At 38.5% G+C, this 22,527-nt stretch overlaps 1 protein-coding gene across 1 annotated transcript in view; it reads left to right on the top strand.

Moving 5' to 3' along the window:
- AGBL1 (AGBL carboxypeptidase 1) overlaps nt 1–22,527 on the top strand; it is a 263,632-nt gene that overhangs the window by 119,577 nt on the left and 121,528 nt on the right. The window contains exon 11 of the mRNA XM_076005332.1: nt 12,181–12,361. Within this exon, the coding sequence (XP_075861447.1) occupies nt 12,181–12,361 (181 nt within the window). The remainder of the gene's footprint in view (nt 1–12,180; nt 12,362–22,527) is intronic.

Genomic DNA, 22,527 nt, shown 5'->3' with positions numbered 1-22,527 from the left:
ATCTGAAGCACAGAGCAATATATCATTGACATATGTTAGGAACCTAACAGGTCTCCCCATCTGGACTTCTAAAACATTACTCTGGCTGTGGTATGGAAAATTATCTGAAATGGGACAAAAGTGCAAATTCAATCGTGGTTCTTAGTACATGGTAGCTTCCTCCTCGGACACTCCAGTCTGTCCCCACGTGAATTCTATTGCATTAACTGGCCAAATTTCCTTCATCCATAGAGGCCTCTGCTCAAATGTCAACTCCTCAAAGAGCCCTCTTTTCCAAAATGATGACCTCACCTCCACCCCTGCCACTGTCTCTTGCCTGCCTCTGTTTGCTTTTTCTCCACAGTACTTACAGGACACTATTGTTTGCCTTCTCCACTAGAAGATAAACTCCTTGTTGGCTGGGGCTTTGACTCTTTCATTCTTATAGTTTCAGTCCCTATTATAATGTGTTAACTAAAAAATAAAATAATTAATGAGGTTTATACTTTGGCCACCTGCTGGGTGGCCATTCTAACAGGTTGGGAAGCAGAGCCTTGGCCAGAATCCAGGCTCATGTGCTTCAGAGAAGACAAAAGGCAACCAGGGTTTTATACTGAGTGGGGTGGTCAAATATACACATTTAACAAGCTATAGGAGGATTCATGAATATTTATGAAGTGAAATCATATGCATGTAATTGTGCTTTATCTCTCCCATCCTGCCATAGCTGGGAACTCGGCTTTTAGGTGTTTCTGGGGTCCTCTTGGCAGAGAGGGGTCCATATGGTTAGCAGAGGGCGTAGGATTTCATTTTCAGTTCACACGTGCTTGATCCATCACAAGAGCTCAATGCATATTCTTTGAATGAATGAATGAAAAAATGAGTGAATATGTTGTAACATAACTGGGCATGGAGGAGTTAGCTGCAGGAGCTCATTGCGGTTAATTACACCCATCTACTCAGCAAGCGTTTTCTGAGCAATCCCCATGTGCACAACAGAGAAATAAGGCACAGGAAGCAGGCAGGGTGGTGGAAGAGACCAGATCTGAAAATGGATTGTGAGGTCACGCGGTGAGTCGGGTACAGGTGCGTGGATGATGTGCCGTGAGACCCAGGGGAAGGGAGCTATTCTCTCTGCTGGGGGGATTCAAGAAAAGCTTCAGGGTGAAAGGCAATAAGAGTTTGCCGGGCAGAGGAAGTGGGGATGAACAGAAAGGACATGGTGTGTTTGGGGAACAGTAAAGAGCAGAGTGAAGAATATTTGGCTCAGGGATGACAGGAAATGAGAGTAGACAGTTGGGCTGGGGACAGCTGGTGTGTGTGGGGGGGGCAGCTATCAACGAGGAGACTGAGTGTGCAGACTCTACCACAGTGTATCATGTGGGAGGCTATGCAGTCTGACTTGGGTCTTTATGCTTGTTTTTAGAGCACTTGGACTGCTGTGTGGCTGTAGGTGTGCAGTGAAGAAGAGGAGAGACGTTTGAGAGACGAGGAAGGAGAGAGGGTGGCAGCTTGGAGGTCTTGGGCATTCGTGGGAAATACATTTTACTTTACAATTTTCTTCCCTGCTGTGTGTATTACTTATAACTTGGGAAGAAGCTTAAAAGATTTAGGAAAAAGATTTATAGGCAGCCAGTAGGGTGACCATGATTCTTCAGTCAATCTCCATAGCTCATAGCTCATCAGCTACAAAGAGCTTATTTTGCTTCCATGGCTTTCTCCCTGCTGTCCCCAAGGACCCCCCGTGAGGTGGGTGTGTGCATCAGAAATCTCCTTTTCTCCTCCTCTGTCAATGCCTGATTGCCCCCTGCCCCCAGTTTTTCATGAAATCTGAGCAAACTCTTGATCAAAAAAGTCAGAGATTCTCGAGCTCCTTGTCATTTAGGGTAACAGAGGTCATACTTCAGGCTTTGGGCGAAAGACAGAGTTCAGAGTTTTAGGAGGGGCAGGTGTAGGGCCACTTCTTGCCACTGGAGGAGGGTAGAGATGAAGATGAGTGATTTCTGGTGAACTTAGGATTTTACCTCAGCATTGGCAACAACCATGAAGGCAAACAGTGTGGAAACTATTAATACAATCTGGTCAATTTCTTATTCTAATGATAATATGTCATCAAATATGAAATCTCCAATTTCAAATCAAAAGTGTAGTTTATTATATCTCAAACAAGAAGCAGTACAATTAATCAAAGTATCTGCCTAAATTATCGGCACAATTTTGCCATCTTTGCGGTAGCTTGCTTATGCCAGACGCAAAGAAGCCTGGAGAGCAGTAGTGATGAAATCTCCAAGGCATTTTCCAAAGCTTGTTGAGAACTGAATATTTTTCTTTGCAAGAAGAAGTGGTCCACAGCCTGGAAGAAATGGCAGTCAGTTGGTGCAGGGTCTGGTGCATATGTGGATGATAGAGAGTTTCCAAGGTTCAGCTTCTGTAGTTTGAGCAGCATTGTTTTTTGCAACATGTGGTCTTGCAAGAGGATTGGCCTGTCTCTACTGAACAATCTTGGTTGCTTAATAGCAAGCATCCTCATCATGTCATCCAATTGGTTGCAGTAGACATCTGCTGTAATTGATTGAGCAGGTTTCATGAAGCTGTAGTGGATAATACCAGCACTGGACCACCACCAAACAAACACCAGTAGCTGTTTTTGATGAATATCTGGTTTTCGATTGTGTTTTGGCACTTCATCTTTATCCAACCACTGTACCAAACACTTGTGGTTGTCAAAAATAATCCATTTTTCATCACAAGTAACAATATGGTGTAGAAATGTTTGCCTTTATGTTGTGACAGCAAAGAAAGGCAGGCTTTGAGAAGATTTCTCTTCTGATGCTCATTTAATTCATGCAGAGCCCATCTATCCAGCTTCCTTACCTTGCCAATTTGTTTCAAATGGTCCAATATTGTTGGAACAGTAACATCAAACCTTGCTGCTTATTCACGCATAGGTGGAGATGGATTCACTTCCACTATAGCTTTCAGCTCATCATTATCCACCTTGGTCTCAGATCGCCCACATGGCTCATTTTCAAGATTAAAATCACCAGAATGGACCTTCTCAAACCATTGGCGTACTGTGCATTCATTAGCCACATCCTTCCCAAACACTTTGTTGATATTTCAAGCTGTCAGTGCTGCATTGGTTCCATGACAGAATTCATATTCAAAGATAACACAAATTTTGACTTAAACATGGTTTCACAAAAATTGCTCTAAAAAGAATTTAAAAGATAAGCACAAGTCAAAACATACATTCAAAATAATGAGGATGTTCTTTCACAAACAAACAAAACCAAAAAACAAGAAGGGTCAAAGTGAAATGTCAGAGAAATCAACTGCCAGTACTTAAGGAAATCGGACATTTCATATTTAATAACCTAATATATGGGTCAGAAAGCTCATTGTTTAGGAGTTTGTAAAAGAGGGCATGGGAGCCAACAAACCCTGCTCCTCTGGGAAGGAACTGTGACCCAGCAGGAGAGATCCAGCCCACACTTGATTGTTCAGAAGCTGATTATTAGCAGTGATTATCCACACTTGCTATTTTCTTCTGCTGCCACCAGACTTTTGACCACTTCCCCCTTATTAGCACTTGCATCTGAATATGGAACAAAGAGAAAAGAGAGATGAAGCTCCATGTAATTTTGCTTCCTTTTAGCAGCTCTATTAAAAGAATTCAGAAAAATATAATAGAATTAAAAGGGATTGAAACCATTGGCTAAAAAGTTTTGATTTTCATCTATAATATTTCACATTGCCATTGATAATCATTGAATTTAGTGCTACAAAGAACTAAGAGAGCCTTACTTTATAGGTCAGGGACTGAGATTTCAAAAGATTTTAATTTTCCAAAATCCATTCAATTAATAAGAGGCAGAGCCAAACCTCAGACTCAAGTCTTCTGATTCATAATTTATATGGTACTTGTTTTTCCCTCAGTATATCATGTTTTGTCTCAATAGGATTTATTTCAGCCTTCCTCTTAAATATATACACACAGAATAATACATTATAAAATGAATACTGGATTTTAATTCGTAACACCTAAGTTTTTCTCTTCCTTTCTCTCCTTTCTAGCCTTATAAACAAGAAAGTGATACTTGAATTGCCTACTTCACAGATTCACTTCCAGTACTGAAGGAATAATGTAGGTTAAGGTGCCTTCTCAGCTGCAAGGTGCTATCGAAATGTCATAAATATGATTACAGACAATCTCACACATGTTGACAGAGCATGCCAGACGTATTTGTTAATCCATCAGATATCTATTGGTTGTAATAACATGGCATGGATTTAAAGGACTCTTTTCATTTCATAGCATTGAGGAAGTTCTGCCTAAGACATTAGAAGTGTCTCAGGATTAAGTAATGTAACCTTTGGAGAGAAAGAAATACTTCATTATTTGCAGGTGTCAGGATTTTTCTCCCTGGAAATATCAAGAGAATCACAGAAAAGATAACAACAACAACAACAAAGAATATAAGAAAGTTTAAGAACTTGAAAATGCCAATGAAAGCTTCCTTCCTTTTTTTAAAAAAAACATGTAAAAAGAACACATACAACAGAAAAATAAAAATACACATTTCTATTTCTGCAAAACAAAGAGACAAATTTCTAGATGCTTTTAAGGGCTGTTTAAAGCAGCCAAGTTCTTGCAAGATTTTAGTGGAAGAAACATAGAGAGAAGTGGAGAATGGAGAGTTCATCAGCAGATGTGATGTGTTTCCATGCCCAGCAAAAATATGTTTCAAAACTGAAGACAAAATGAGTCTATTTTCAGATAAACAAAAAGTGAGTGTTCATGGCTTAGCAGATCTATACTAGAAGAAATACAACAGGGTAATTCTGAGGCAATAGAAAAATGAACCTGATGGAAGTTTGCAGATGTAGTAAGGAATGAAGAGTAATTAAAAGGATAAATATATGGTTTAATCTAAATTGGTACTGACTTTATAACATAATAAACATAGACGTCTTAATGGATATTAAGATGTATAGTGGGAACTAAAATATAGTAAATTATATAAGTCAAAGATGCATTTTGTAATCTCTAAGGTAACTGACTAAAGAAGAATAAAAGAATATACAACTATTAAGCTAATACAAGGAAAAAATACCCAATTAATCAATTAAGGTAAGATAGGAAAAAGAATTGATCATACAATAGTTAGGACAAATGGAGAACAAATAATAAAATGATAGCATTAAACCCACATAAATCATTAATTACATCAAATGCAAATTGACCAAATGCTCCAATAAAAAGAAAATTGAAGAATATCAGAGTAAATAAAATACAATATCTAACCATATGGTGCATCAAGAGACAAATACTTCTTGAAAATTTTTGGAAAGATTGAAAGTACAGGGATGATAAAAGATATAAATATTAGCCAAAAGAAAGCCAGCATAGCCATATTACTATAAACAAAGGAGACTTAAGGCAAAATGCCTTAGGAGAAATGGAAGGATGCTTCATAGTGATAAAAAAAAGTTCAGTTAATTAGAGAAACATAATAATTTTAAATCTGTATGCAGTTAATAACATAGCATAAAAATAAATAAGAATTGACATTAGAAGGCAAAATCATCTTTTTAGATTTTAAATATATTCCTTTCAGTAATTCATAGAATAAACAGATGTAATATTAGTAAGAATATAGAAAATATGAACAATATGACTAACAAATTTGACCTAATTGCTGTATATGGAACATCGCACCCAACAATCTTCTTTGATCCTAACAGCTTTATTCCTGATACCCCTGAACTGGAAATAACTCAAATGTGTACCAACAGATGAGAGGACAAATTGTGGCATAGCCATTGCTATGTGGTACACTGGACTATAACTCAGTGATTAGAAGGAACAAATTATGGATTCATTCAACAACATGGATGACTCTCAAAAGTATTATGCTAAGTTAAAGAAGCCAGACAAAAAGGTTATATACTGTATGATCCAATTATTATGAAATTCCAGAAAAGAAGACACTGTAGTGGCAAAATGCAGATCAGTGGTTGTTAGAGGCTAGGGGTAGGTGAAGGGATTACCAAGCAGAGGGGAATGAAGGGAATTTGGGGGATGATAATGATGTTTTATATGATGATCACATGACACTGTATACATATGTCAAAATTCATTGAATTGTAATATTAAAATTGCTAAAAATTTATTTTATGGAAACTATACCACAATAAAGCTAAGAAAAAAGATGGAAGTATCTCTTCATATTGATATGGAAAGATCTCCAGTATATATTGGTAAGTAAAAAATGTGCAGTGAATAAAATGTGCATAGTATGCTCCCTTTTGTGGGAAACATTAGTATAATATATCCTATATAAGCATACACATTTTCCCACCACACCTTTTTTCACAAGAATTTTGTCTTTCATTGCCACTTCCTTTTCTATTCCTGTTCCTGTCTCCTTCCTTCCTCACCCCATTTCCCTTTTGTCGGGTTTTCACACATTCTTTCCTAGGTTTGCTGGTCTTCGTATTAGCTGACCTCACCTTGAAATCACAATCTGCTTTCCTGGCAATTCTTCTATCCTTTAACGCCATTCTCTAACTCTTCAGCTTCGACAAGAAGCCCCATCCCATCACACTTTTGCATAATGATTTTCCACAGTCCTTCCGCAGCTTACAAGATTATTCTCCAACTCCTTAGCATGTGCTACCAAGGCCTGCAGAAGCAGGTGCAAACTTAGCTCTGTAGCTTCACTCTCCCTCTTCCCTTCCAAATAGCTAGTGCTTCAGTCACGTAATATCACTTCACTCTCCCTCAGGTATTATGTACTTTATGACCTTAGTAGCTTGCAAATAGATCTGTAATACTTAGGCTTTTCTACTACTTCTCTCCTTTCTTTTCTTTACCTGGCAAATGCTGAAACTGGACACACTAGATCAAATGTTACCAGTTATGTGAAAATTCATTTTTTTTACTCTTCCTTACCTGTGGTGTCCTATTTGAAAATTTGTTGCTTTTATGAACACTGACATATGATTATTATTTTCTGAAGAGGCAAACATACCAGATAAGGATAAAGAAGACATAAAAATTGCTCTGATGACCTCTACTTGCAGATGCATCTCTGTGTAACAATAACTTTGAATACATGTCACAACTACATACAAATGGGGTCCTTTTATGATGCAACTCTCTTTCCTATTTCATTCTTCACTCACCGTTACGTCACAGATACTTTCTTGTACCAACAGAAAAAGACCTATGTGTCATTTTTAATGGCTGCATAATATTCTGTTTTATGTATCATTTCTTCAACTAGTTTCCTGTCAATGCACATTTAAGACATTAATTAATGTCTTAAGTCTCAGTTGCTGTCATTAAGTCTCAGTTGCTTGTGTTGGTATAAATAACGTGTTAATGGGTATTCCACTGTGCTTGCTCGTGGAAATGTTTGACAAATGTCCCTGGTCACATTGGATCGTAATTATCTGTATGCCTGTCTTTCCCACAGACTATTATAAGTTCCCCAAAGGGAAAAACCATTATTTCTCTTGGAATCTGTAGAACCCTGTAGAGTGGCAGTGGGAGCTTAATATATAGTGTTGAAAGAAAGAAGGAATAAATGAATGAATGTTTATATAGTTGGGTACACATGTATATCATCATACATGTCTTCAGTTTTTGCTCAACTTTTCATTGGCCTAAAGGCCTGATATCTCTGAGGTATTATTCAATCCCCTACTTGTTGCTAATATCTCTTTACAGATGTCATTACTCCTGACATAAATTCAATGGGTAGATGTAAGAATTAGGATGTGGCCAAACCATGACTCCTCCATAGACTGTGGTGGTCAATGGAAGAGATGTTATAAATTCCAGAAAAAAAAAAAATAGAAATACCTGACAGTTTTTGCCTGGTCCTAAGCAGAAATGAGTTACTAAGACTGAAATTGTCAATTACAAGAAAAAACACATGCCTGTGTGTTGCGTACTATTCACAGCTGTTGTCCATTATGGGTTCTCTGGAGTACCATTTGCTGTTACAACTGAATGGTTCCATAAGTTTAACTCACCAATATGACTACAAAATTGTCTTAAATCACAGAGGGGAAGAGAGGAAAACCAACTAAAAATGGCTAAAATGTTGCTTATATCTTCACAAGAATCCACAATTTTCCCCATTTGCTTCTTCAGGATGCTAGCACAGCCTGTTAGGTCTTGTGGTGTATTACAATGTAGCAAGTTATCAACCTGACTCTGGAAGGAATGAAACACACTGTTACAGCTTGCATTTGTCTTACTGACGAATGCACTGTATTGTACTGGGCACATCAGGCAATAGAAGCCAACTGGCCCAGACAATGAGAGTGTTCGGTTAGTGTCAAAATTTACAAGCACTTAAACTATTTTTTTTATTTCTTCTTGCTAGGCTGGAAGCACTTACTATTGTTGTCCAATATACTGCAAATGAACATGGTTCAAAAATCACAAAGAGATTGATATGGAATTATAGAACTGAAAATAGGATACTGATTGGGTACAAATTCATCAAGCCTCTTTATTTCTAAACAAGCTTTTCATTGGCGTGCCAACACAGCTTGCTTTGGAAGAGTGAAATTGACTGTGATCAAATGATGTAGTGGGAAAGTTGACCTCCAGTTAATTTGAATTGCGCTCAGCTGGCTAACTGTATATCTCTTTCCCCCAACATGCTATTTAGAAAGTTTCAGTTACTGAGCCATTCGTCTTACATGCAGAACACCTAATCTGCTATGGAATAAATATTTGTGTCCTCCTAAAATTCATGTTGAAATTTTAATCCCCAAAGTGATGGTATTAGAAGGTGGGGACTTTGGCATTTGATTAGGTCATGAGGGAGGTGCCCTTATAAACGGGATCAGTGTCCTTATAAAAGAGGCCTGAGGGAGCCCAGTTGTTCCCTCCACATGTGAGGACACAGTGAAAGGCAGCCAAGTATGAGCCATAAAGTGGGCCCGTGCCAGACACACGATCTCCTGGCACCTTAATCACGGACTTCTCAGCCTCCAAAACTGTATGAAATAAATTTCTGTTGATTGTAAGCCACTCAGTCTATGGTATTCTGTTAGAGCAGCCCCAACAGACAGACAAATCCATTGCTCAATTTCTTCAAAAACTTCCATAACTCATCTCTGGTTGAAAAGATGGTGAGGCTGGAATTTGAACCCTGGCAGTGTGGTTCCTAAGGGTGTTCTCTAATTCACTACATCATGCTGTCTCTGGTTGGGTGAAGGTATTATCTGCAATAATTTCAGAATTCTTTCTCTAAAGCACAGTCTTTGGCATGTCTTTCCCTGGTGAGAAAGCATCATTGACTCCCATTTAAAAAAAATAGTGATTCTCAACTCTTCTTTTCTGAAACATATTAATATATGTCAAATATCATTCTCATTACACTCACTCTTTCACTCGTTTCTCAATCTAGAAAGCACACCTGAATGCCTATCGTTCAAGGTAATATTATTATAGGGATGACTTTAAACCTGATCTTACATTCACATGTTAGACTTGAGTGTAACTGGATGTAAAAGAAACATGATTACAATGGCCTAGCCAAATATTAGTTTATGGTTCTCAAATATCCAGAAATCTTGAAGAAGCCAGTGAAGGTATAGTATAGCTGCTTAAGGAATCTATCAAAAACCCTGGCTCTTTCTAACATTTATGGTCACTATTCTTACCATGTGACTTTGATTTTCACATCTAGGTGCAGGTGCAAACAGGAAGAAAGGCAAAACACAAGACATAAAAACCAAGTGGCATTTGCCAAGTGAAACTGTCTCCTTTAATTAGTTTTCCATTAAAGACTCGCCCCCTGCTCACATTTATCTGTCACCAGACACAACTGTGTTAAATGCCACTTCTACCTATAAGAGGATCCATGAAGCTGAGTATTTTAATCTAGAAAAATTCCTTCCTCCACAAAATCAGGACTCTGCTAATAAGAAAGAAGAAGAGAAGGGCTTTGGGGCAGGCTCCTGGCATTTTGTGCCATGTGTAGAATACCATGAGCAAACATTCACTCTGTCATTGGTATCTGATTCTGGGATAGCCTCTGTTACTGATCACAGGACACCGGAGAGATGCTGACTCCATGATTGAGAACAGGATAAAGTCCAAATCCCTAAACAAAACACATAAGAAAGCATCCTACCAGTTTGACACCAGCCTACTTTTCTAAATTTGTATTCTACCATCTCTAACTCTTTGCTTTGGCAACAAATAACTTTATTTTTGAATGCATTGATTTCTCCTCTGTGCTTCTTGCATGTGTCATTTTCTTTGCTTAGAAGGCCCTGTTCACCTTCTCTATCAGGTAAATAACACTTATTCTGTAAGATCCAGTTCAAATACCAATTATGTCTCTGGAAATGTCCTTACTTCTCTCAGATCTACTTTTTTCATATGTGCCTTAGATATACCTTCATTAGCTCACGTGTCATTGTTTGCTTATATTATTTGTCACCACTGACAAATGCTATGGCCTCTTGGAGCACAAGGACTCTAATGTATTCAACTTGTTCTACTTAGTGTTTTCCACAGTTACTGGAATATGCTCAAGACACCTGCTTAAGGGAAAACATAGCTGACTTTTATCTCCAATGTGTAGATGACTCACAGGAGCTGACGTGACCCGCTCTCACCATAGGTAGTAAGAATGCACTGAGTTACACTCCTGAAATCTAGACCTCAGAGCGTTAATGGCTGCCAGGGGAAATAGGGAAGAGAAAGATAGTGTGGGGATTTTTTTGTTTTAGTTGATGATAATACAACTCAGTAATTTAAAAACTTACTTCCTTATCCTCTATCACTTGTTCTTTACTTTTGTAATTGAGAATTATTCAGTTTCTTTCTTTCTTTGTGCACAATTTGAGATGCAGTTTGTGCCCTAAAAATGGCTGTTATTTAGATTCCACATATAAGTGAGATCATGCAGTGTTTGTGCTTTTGTGTCTGGCTTATTTCTCTCAGTATAATGTCCTCCTGGCTCATCTGTGTTGCTGTAAATGACAGGATTTCATTCTGTTTTATGGTTTAATATGGCTCTATCCATCTATCTACCTGTTTCACATCTGACATCTTCTTCTTGGTCCATTCATCTGTACATGGGCATTTAGGTTGATTCCACACTTGACTACTGGGAATAACATGGGAGTTTCAAGAAATAGGATCAAGGTGCCTGCAATAAATATGGGAGTGCTGATATCTCCTCAATATACTGATTTTATTTCTTTTGTATAAAAACCAAGTAGTAGGATTGCTACTACTCATCATATTATTTGAGGAACTTCCATATTGAGTAGAATAGTAGTTACCTGAGGCTAGGGAGTTCAGGGAGAGGGAGGAACAGGAGGGGTACAAAGTTACAGTTAGACAGGAGGAAGAAGTTCTGTTGTTCTATTAATGTTACCGGTGGGGTGATTATAGCAGACAACAATGTAGTGTATGTTTTAATATAGCTAGAAGAGAAGATTTTGGATATTATTATCATACAAAAAATGATCAATATTTAAAGTGATGGATATGGTAATTATCTTGACTTGATCATTATACAATGTTTATATGCATTGAAACATTACATTGTATGCCACAAATAATACATTAAATAATAAAATAATATAAGAGGCTACTGTTTAATTGAAGAAAAGGCATATTTTGACTCATAGTGATTTGAATGATATGGAAAGAAATTACTAGTTTATTAACCTTTTGGCTTCATGGCTGGGGTATTTATACTTAGCAAATATTTAGTACTTGTTATTTGAGTAAGTTTAGGAGCAATAAGGAATTGGATGAGGATACAAACAGAAAAGATAGTTAGGAAAAAAACCCCCACAAAATTGGACATGGTGCATTCCTGGTGTGATACCATGTCCTTCTCCTTCCTTCCTTGAGTGTGTGGAGAACAGACATCACTAATCAATCAAAACACATTTTCCACCTCAGCCCATACATGGCCTCAGAATACATCTCTTAAAGCCTTGAGCTTTAGCTTTATACTCTCTGGAGTCTTGCAGACCACGGAGACAGGTAGAAAATGGGTAAATGTGGGTCAGATATGTATAAGAAACAATCAATTTACTTAGGGCTTCATGCCAGTCAGGTGTACATCTGGTCCTCTGGAGACTATCTTAATGGCAATGGGAAGTGTATTTAGGTTTAATTGTCTCATGTCCCTTTCTTTACAGGACATCGTCCATATCAGGTGATCACTGCCCGAGTTCACCCAGGAGAGAGCAATGCCAGCTGGGTGATGAAGGGGGCCTTGGAGTTCCTGGTCAGCAGTGATCCTGTGGCTAGGCTCTTGAGGGAAAACTTCATTTTCAAGATCATCCCCATGCTCAACCCAGATGGTGTCATCAACGGCAAGTACGTCAGGCGCCTGGCCCAACCTAGCCTGCTTTTATGTTGCCATAGTGACACTTTGGCATTTCACCCAATGGGTGTGATTGCAGAGGCCTTGGTATCCTAGCCAGAATAAATTCTCTCGAGTTCCTGTTGTCTGGTACAAATAACAGTGTATTTTCCATATATATTGATGCAAGTCTCATGGTTTCTTTGATTAGAAAATTAAAGAATCATAGGAAATTAATGCCAGAGGAAATAATCTAGTCCTGCACTCTCCTTTTATAAAAGAGGAAATTGGTGTCCAGGATAATCAAATGACTTGCCCAGGTCACTTGGTGAGTTAGTGGCAAAGTCGGGGCTCAAACTGTGATGTCTTAACAGTTAAGACCAATGGTTATATTTACTCGTTAATATTTACTACAGAGAAATCTTGATTATCCATAATATTTTACTGAATTCTGGATACAGCTATAATAAGGGTGTCACCCTAGCTAAATGGAATGTTGCCTAAAAAAGAGACAGTTGGGATAGTTCTTCTCTTTATTCAGTCTCTACATGCCCCTTTGAAATGTACAATGGAAAGAAAGACGCCTGTGTCTGGTGAAGTTTTTGGGAAAGGGTCAGCATTCTCAGAATTTGGGAGCTGAGGCTCAGATGTCAGATGACGCACTCAAGGTCACATGGCCTGTGGGTGGGAGAAGCAGGATTAACATTGACAAACACATGTTTTCAATTTTGTGGACAAAGAACAAAGCCCCTTCCTATGGTAATAGATGATTCTTTTCACTGTAGAAGTAGACATTGTACCCTTTGGGGGGAAAAATACAAGATAAAGTGAAACTAAAAGAAAAGAAAAAATAATTTTATTAAAAGAAAAAATAATTTGGAAAGCTACAAATGACAAATGTACTTACAATCAAAAAAATCAGTATTAAAGAAGCAAAAACACAAGTTTAGAAAACTGAGGAAATAGAGCAATATTAAAATGGTGAAGTGGATGAGATAATAAAATGAGAAAGATAACGGAATGCTAAAAAGCAAAAAGAAAAAAAAAACTTCAAAGAGATTAAAATGACTTAAATAAATAAGAATGATTTTAGAAAGATGAAATTGTAATTATTTCTTTGAGGAAGAAATTAAATGTTAAACAGCTGAGAATAGACTAGCTTCAAAGTCTAAGCACAAAACGAAGATAGAGAAGTTAAAAAGGCTAAAAATATAAAGATGATAAAATATAAAAAGAGGAACAGCATAAATTTCAAATGATGAAATATGGTAAACTATGCTAAATGAAAGCAAATCAAAGCTACAGACTGCAAGAATAAAATTTTAATAGACACACACATGCAAATAAAGGAAAGATAAGTGAGGCCCCCATGTGTTCCTAACAGGTCAGGTCGTTCTAGCTCAGCAGTTCCAGGACTGCATTTATTTTTTTTCCTTGTGGAGCTTGCTTTAGGGCAGAGAATGCTGGGCACAGAGCAGAGTCCCTTCTCTTTTTCTATAGCAACTAGTTGTCCTCTAAGCACGAGGGGAAAGTAGGAGGCCAAGTCCTTCACGAAGAAGCATCACTCAGATGTCTGACAGCACTTAGGCTTCTCTAAACTCTCAAGCTGGCCCAGGCCTCAGGGCAGTGTTCTCTCCTGGTCGGTCAGAACTCAGCTGGCTCCTGCCATGTGCTCCTTAACTCCAGACAGAAGCTCTAGGACATCAATGACCGGTTCCTCCCTGCTTGAGCGGCCAATGATTTTACTAGCAAGCTTTCTCGTCCTAAGTGGGTGGAAACAGCTATGCAAGCTATCTTGAGGGACATGATCCCATTTCGACATTTTCTTGTCCAAGTTAGCTCTTTCCTGAAGTCTCTCCTTCCAGGAAATTGTCTGGGGTCTGACAGAGAATGGAAGGAGCAGGGGGTCTGGAGTCATAAGTCTGGTTTGAAATTCTGGCTCTCCCCTGCCCTGTTCAGTTTCCTCTTCTTTTGGAAGAGCAAGACAATGTGCTCCCTGTTGACCTTTCTGGGAAAAGGTCTCATAAGCTCAAGGCAATATTCAAGCTCAGGAATTGTGTATTGTTGTTTCTTCCATTTCCAATGCTCACACTTCCAAATCCGGGGCTTAATCGAGGCCTCTGGTGTGAAGTTTAATGTGGTCTCAGTCACTGAGTCTCCTCCTGGCCTGGACACACATTATTTCCAGCTCACAGCTGGTTGCTCTGGGGTCCCAAATGGCAGGCCAGCTTCTTCTCAGTGACCCTGGTATTCATCATCATTACCATTATTTATTATGACTAAAATTACCCTTTTCATTTATATAGCATCTTTTATCATGGAGCTCAAGGCACTTAGATCACCCAAACAATTTTGGCTGATAGGGACTTGGAAATCACAGTGTTATTCCACAGATAGGAAAATCCATAGGTCATAGCACATCATTATGAAGAGACTTGAGACTGCCTAGATGCATAACATCTCACAATAAAAGGGCTTAAAAGTCTCAGCACCTGAGCCCTCCTTTGAACATACCTAACACATGGTTTATCCTACTTCCACTGGAACTATTTCTGTGGTTGACATTCCATTTCAGGGCTTGCTCATTGCCCTGTGTATAATTAGGTAGATTTGTGTTTTATTGTGTTTTGATCTTTTCTCTGTTAGCTTCACCCATTTTAGGCATTCTTCCCTTGGGAAAATTCCCTTTAGATATTCATGGATAAAATCTAACCCCCCTTGCACACGCCTGAACTTCCCCATGCAAAGTCTATCCCGGTGTGGTGCAGTTCACCTAAACATTGTTTATGTGATGTTGTTTCTGATGTTCTCATCTTTATTGATTTTTCTCTGAACATACTCTTATTAATAGGCTTCTTAAAGGTGATAGAACTGCCCTGGATATCGTCTGACCAGCAAAGAAGCAATCCTTGCATAACGATTAGAGAACCCAAATCTGAAATTGGTACTTAACTTACTAGACTGTATTTTTCTTTCACAAGTAATCATGGGCCTCCATGGAGCTTACAAGAATCTGTAAAAGTAGAGTAGTTCCTTTCCATGGTGGCGGTGATGAAACCTCTGAAGATGTCTGGGAGGTTTTAATAACAGTGGTCATGGGGACAAAACCAGGAATTTCCTGAAAAACATAGTGGATTTTGCCAAGCCAAGGATCTCTTAGCAACACATTTCTGAACAGGAAAACAAAATATAAACATGGATGGTTATGGTAAGTTCCAAAAGAAACAAATTGCTATCTAATTGGCCTGGTAGTATTGGATTGGGGTGAGTTCTGACTAATCCAAAAGGACTGATTCAGTGGTTCTTTGACTCTTTTATATTTTTATTTTTATTTATTTATTTATTTTGAGACAGGGTCTCATTCTGTCATCTGGGGCTAGGGTGCAGTGGTGTCATCATAGCTCACTGAAACCTCAGTCTCCTCAGCTGGTCCTCCTGCCCCAGCCTCCTGAGTAGCTGGGACTACAGGTGCACACCTATATGCCTGGATAATTTTTCTATGTTTTTGTAGAGACAGGGCCTTTCTCTTGCTCAGGCTGGTCTTAAACTCCTGGCCTCAAGTGATCCTCCTGCCTCAGCCTCTCAAAGTGCTAGTATTATAGGCATGAACCACTGCACTTGGCCCCTTGACTCTTATACTTCTTCCCAAGGTGGAGTGAAATAGAACAGGAAGTCAACAAATTGCATTCGATCAGAAATCATAATGATGGCTTGATTAAAGTGGGAAGTGAGGAGATTGTAGGTGGTACCTATCCCACTTTAATGGCAGCCATGATGTATATAAATAGGTACAGGGTGAAGGATGGAAGAAGTCAAACATGATTCCCAATTTTCAAATTTTAGTTTTTGGGTGGTAATGACAAAATAATTTTTATAAAGTCAACACACAGCCTAACAATTTATTTACAGGAGAATCAGAGCATATTGATTCTTAGAGTATGTATAACTCTACAAACTTAATTACCTCCTTCCAAGACCATTGCAAAACAGAAGCAAACAGCAATAAAGAGCAAAGGGCGAATTACAAATAGATACACCAAGGTATTAAGAAGTAATAGCTGAATGCACTAGAGGAGACAAATCAAACTGTAAAAATCAGATAAAAAATCTTGACAATTTAACAACGCAGGACCATTTAAAGTATGTGCCAATAGTCATTTACTCTGCTGTGAGTTGTGAAGGCTTTACTCTACTGACATAAGTTTACCTAAAAAAATTATTCAGCACTTTATTAAATAACTAAAGTATTTAGTTCTTTTACATATATTGTCTTATGTAATCATCACTATGGCCCAACAAATGTAGGTCTTCTATGCAATTTCTTCATAAACACACAGGGGTTCAGTCTTGCATACAGTTTGAATAGCTCATGTTACAGAGCCAGGGCTAGAACTCAGGTCTATCCCCACTTGGCTGTAGAGACTTAAGGGAAATAGAATGAAAGAATCGTAAAATGTTCTAGCTTGGTAGGTTCTTGTATATTATTTAGTCCCAATGCTTCAAATCATAAGGAAACTGAGACCAAACAGGTAAGATGAGTTTTCTAAGATCATATACCTAGTTCAAGGCAAAAATGGCAAAATAAATTGTCCAGATAATTGAAACACACATGTGCATATATACATGGACACACATATGCACCCATGTTCAAGGTTATATAGTAAGCTTGCCCCAGAGCTGGGGTTTTAACCCAGTCTGTCTAGCTCTAAAACCCTTGTTCATTTTAGTCTACCTAACCTCAGATGGAGACACAAATAGTCTTTTGGTGGATCCTTTAGAGTTTTCTAGATATAAGATTATATCATCAACAAATAGCGATAGTTTGACCTCCTCTTTCCTGATTTGGATTCCCTTTATTTCTTTCTCTTGCCTGATTTCTCTGACTAGGATTTCCAGCACTATGTTGAATAGAAATGGTGGCATTGGGCACCCTTGTCTTGTTCCAGTTCTTAGTGGGAATGCTTTCAACTTTTCCCCATTCGGTATGATGTTGGTCATAGGTTTTTCATACATGGCCTTTATAATTTTAAGGTATGTTCCTTCTATGACTAGTTTTTAGAGGATTTTTACCATGAAACAGTGCTGGGTTTTGTGAAATGCTTTTTCTGCATTGATGGGAATGATCATATGGTCTTTGTTTTTGCTTCTTTGTGGTGAATCACTTTTTTTGATTTGCATATTTTGAACCATCCTTGCATCCCTGGGATGAAACCCGCTTAGATCTACTTTTTAATGTATTTTAAGTTCCATATAATAACATGTAGTAGTGGTTCTCAGACTTTGGGATTTCACAGATCAGTGTATTTAAATAGACAGAAGACTTATTAATAAGTACATCATTTTTAAAAATTTGAACAAGTAAGAATAGAAGATCCTCTCTGAGCTCCCAAACAATAGAATGGTGAGAATTTCAACCTCAATTGCTGCTTAGGCTGCCTCCGCACCTAGATGGGAATATACAAATAGCCTAGGAGCATATGATGCCAAATCTAGATATCATAGCAATCCACATACTTGCTATTTGAACTATGATATTTGTTGTCTGTGATGGCTTCTACGTGTGTAGGGAGCAGTGTACAGTCATTGAGTGGATTGGTTATTCCCATTGTCAACCATCATGAGCAGTGAAAACTCTGTAACAGGACAAGATGCCTGAAAAATGGTTTCTTAATGAAGTTACCAAACCCTAGGAGCTTGAGGGACTCCATAAGGCTGGAGTTTGGAACTCTGAGAAAGGGGACAGACTTGGCTGGGGCTTCAGTGCCCCAGAGGGCACAGCCTCGGGCATGAATGGGTCTAGAGTGGCTTGTATCCAAATGGTAAGAGAACCATTTAGGTCTCTCTTGCTGCTGGTACCTTTGAGGGTGTGCAGCAATGTTGGTTCCATGAGTGCTCAAGAAGCAGGGATTGGCTCACTGGACTGCAGCTGCTCTAGCTTCCTTAACTGGAGCTGGAAATCAGAAAGGGGATCTTTTTCTTTCTTTTCTCCTGCCTTCCTCTCTCTCTCTACTGCCTCTCATTGGCAGAAGCTACAGGAAAGCCAACTGGCAAGGGAGTCTGAATCCTGTAGTTTGCAGAGGTTTGGCAATAGGTGAAAATAAGCACAAAGCATCTATTAACTAAGTGCCTGACATGCACTATCATGGTGCTTAGAACTGTGTATATGTGACTTCTTTGTTTTGAAAAAAACAAAATGGTTTTATTGCTCTAATGGAAAAAAATGACACATCATTATTATAAACAATTCAACATGTACAGAGAAAGCTTGAAGAAGAAATTCAAAAGCACCCAAATTCAAGACTATTGCATTATATAATTCCAAGAGGCATCATTCACATTATAATCTATTATAATCACATAGTGCCTGTAGAATTTTGTAACATGGAGACTCTTCTGAATCAACCTGCCCAGAGAAAAACGCAAGTTGGAAGAGATCCATTAGTCATTTTTTTAAAAATCGACAGCTTTAATTATATCAGCTATTTCCTCAAGTATATTTCTATATCATACCTATTTTAACTTTCATAAGATAATATATTTTGTAGTATAATTTATAAACTAACAAAATCTTCCTAAGGCAAAGAATACATATGATATCATCAGTAATTAATTTAAACTACTCTCTATTATAAATAATAGAAAGATGAATAGTCTTGTAATATTCTTAGTAAATTTTTCTGGTCATTTCCTTAATATAAATTTTCAAAGGTAGTCCGGTAAGCCCAATGTTATGTGTATTTTATTTTGATGCATATTATTGCCAAATTACTCTACTTAGAAAATTCACAGAATATATTCCTAATAGCAATGGATAAAAGTGCCTGGTCCTCATACCTTTGTTAACACTGTACATTATCAACCTTTTTTGTTTTTTGTCAAGCTGATAGGATAAACATATGATTTTAACTTTTTAAATTTCTTAGACTTATGACTTCTAATTATTTTACCTACTTGAAAAAGTAAATATTTCACTCCTATTTTGTAGACTTAAAAAAAATTGAGAGAAAAGAAGATTGAATGACATACTCAAGGTCAGTCACATATGCAGAAAATTTCCAAGTTAGGAATTAAACTCAAGTTTGCCTGGTTGCAAAGCTTGTATTTCTTCCACTATGCTATACAACCCCACTATGTCATCACTTCTTGGTGACTCTCCTCTTGAATGTTTCTAGCATGGAACTTGGGGAGTAGTAGGTGTCTAATATGTTTGTTAAGTCTAACTCTGGGTGCACCTGCTCTTTCTAAAATCTCTCAAAATGTGGTCCTCCAGGTAAGGTCATTCCAGACCAGAGAAAGGACCCTAAAATGTTTCACTATAGGTTACATTGGAAGGTAAAGTTTATGTCCTATCCACCTGAGGCATGACTTTTGTTGAACCTTGTGGGCATCATAATTATTTAGCATTGTTCATTTCTTTGCCCCCTTTTTAGTCATCTCTTACTGTTTTAAAAGAAATGCTGTAGACACATGGGGGAGACTGGTTTTAAGTCTGGGAAGTCTCTCAGTCTTCCAGACCTTTTAATAGGCATAGAGTCTGTGAATCTACTGAAGCTTAGAGAATTTATTCTCTTAAAACTCTTGGATCATGTTGGAACATGACTCCATAGATTTGCTGGTCCATGTTTGGCTTCCAAAGCACACGTTCCCTGTATGCATGTGGGGGTGAGGTCTACAGTGTTCCCCCACAAAGTAAGGGCAGAGGACCAAGGATCCTCTGCTGGATGAAGAAGGAGGGGCAGGAAGAAGGAGGGGAATCAGCAAAGGCATAGGAAGACTGGCCGTCGGGTGGTCAACCTCCCAGTGTCCCTCTGTTTCTTTCTCTCTTTCTGTGTCTCAATCTCTCCATCTGTCTGTTCCCATCTCTCTGTCTCTCTATCTTTTTCTGTCTCTGGAACACAGCAAGGCACTGTCTTCCACCCTCTGAAGGTTAGATGATCACAAGTTGAAGACTATATAGGAGAAAGTTCTGCATGTTTTGTGGGCTTTGGGAAAATCAATTGATTCTGTCCATATTTTCTGTAGAAATGAGGCTAATGCTGCTGATGGCATGATATGAGATCATACTCCCTGTTGAACTCTCATTCCAAGGTTTCACCCCCAAACTTGTCCTTTCAGAGAGAGGCCAAGACAGTCCAAAGCTCCTGCTGCGGCATCCCTCTGTGAAATGTTTGCTTATCCAAAAATTATAATCTCTTAGCAGTTAATGCTTAATCTATGTCAGCCACCTGTTTCTTCAACATGGAACTCAGCTGCTCCTCCTGGGGGCTGACAAAGGAGCTTAAACTTGCAATCGTGTTTAATTCCTTACTTGTTAATTTAGATTGTTCTGCTATTTTGTACTGTGTGGAATGGACCAAAGTTATTAGTACATGGACATTTTTGCTTTATTTGTTTTTAAGAAAAATTTAAGATTTTTTTAGGCATGGAGCAAAGGTTGAGTGTTTGAATGAAATAATGTCAATCTGTGTTCTGGTTCTACCCTGTTTGCACATCTCTGTGTCAAGACACTCTAAGGGGAGTTGGGCAAAGGGCATTCAAACTCTCTCTTTGCTTTGCTTTCCTTATATTTGGAAATTGGAAAAATTGTTATTCTGATCCAAGAAGAGGTCTAAGGAACTATGGTTTTCCTATCTACTTCCTGCCCTCACTGGAAAAAAGTAGAGATGAAAAGCTCAGCCATTTGGAATGCTAAGATATGTCCCTAGACAAAAAAGGGAACATTTACAGGAATATTTTAATTTCACTGCTTTTGTTTACAACTTGATAAAATGAAGGACAGATACATTTGACTTTGAAAAAATCCAGAAGTAACTGTTTTCTGCCTTAAATTCTTTCATTGCAAATATCTTTCTGTAATTCTCAAATCATGGTCCACAGGCAATTGGCAAGGAATCATGATGCCTCTTTAGACAAGGGGTGGGGGTGCAAAGACCCATGGAAAACATGGCATTTGTTTGCAACTGTCCAAATCTCTGTACATAAACCACAGGAACAGTATGGATTCAGAGAACATTTGAAGGCCCTGGTTCTAGAGGGAAATGCAACACACTCAATCTTGCTGATGAACTTGTTCATAGAGACCAAAAGGGAAATTATTTGCTCTGGGAAGTCTTCTGGTCCTGCTGCTAAGTCATTTGCATAGTGTTAAATGATGCATAGTGCTGGGGCTGGGTCCTGGGAGTGCATTCCCAAAGGCTTCCTCACTCACACCCCATCCTTACAACCTCCTGCACAGAGAGAGAGAGAGAGAGAGCCAGGCGCTTGAGGACTCCATTTGCCTTCCTCAGGCATTGCAGTTCCAAATAAATATTACTATTTATTATTCCCAAATTTAGGGTTATTAATTATATCAGCATAAACCTAATTTATGCCATCATAAACAGCGATAATAAATGCTGCCAAATGCTAATACCCAGCTCTTGCCAACTGTGCCTGTAGTTGATGGGTTTCCCCCTCACTTCCCAGAAGCATTAAATTAAAAATGATTCAGTATTGCAGAATCATTGATCAAGTTGGGGCCAAGGCTCTTGGGAAAATGCACTTGTTTTGTTAAATGCTTTGCTCCTTCATTGGCTGGGCAACGTCTGATGTCTGTCTGCATTCCAGTGTTCCTCCTTTCCTCCCTCCACTCCTCCTCCAATCCTCCTGTAAGGCAGGGGAGCAGGGATGGGGGGACATACATGAGCATCTATTCTTCTGTCTCAATTTCCCCTTTAGACATCTCTCTTCTTAGCATTCTCACTTGTAACACTTTCTTTCAACATACACTTAGAAGTCTTTATAAAGCAAACCCTTGGGTACAATACAGATTTGTTATTTCTCAATTCCCATCACATCTACCATGTATTTAGGGATGAATGCTACATGGCTACTGAAAATACACAAAAATCTATAACTGGAAATAGGAAACACAGCCCTGACAACCCCTGCCAAAACTGAGGATGCTTTTTCTTTTGTTATTTACTCTCGGGGCGCCTGCTTTTGCGAAGAGGGAGAGCCTCTCCCCTGGTTATCAGAGCTATAATACAATCTCATTGCCTTTCTCCAGGGGAAACAATTTTTGCTTTTCCTTCATTCTCCCTGGCTCTAGCGTTTTTTCCATCTGTGACGATCATGACGGTGATGTAGTACAACGAATTCTGACCATGTGAAGGGAAGAAGACCCAGCTTACGTCAAACC

Source organism: Microcebus murinus, chromosome 7, assembly GCF_040939455.1.
Source record: "Microcebus murinus isolate Inina chromosome 7, M.murinus_Inina_mat1.0, whole genome shotgun sequence".
NCBI classification, from domain to species: Eukaryota; Metazoa; Chordata; class Mammalia; order Primates; family Cheirogaleidae; genus Microcebus; species Microcebus murinus.
Note: the sequence above shows the minus strand (reverse complement) of the source record. Positions and strands in the feature narration are given on the sequence as shown.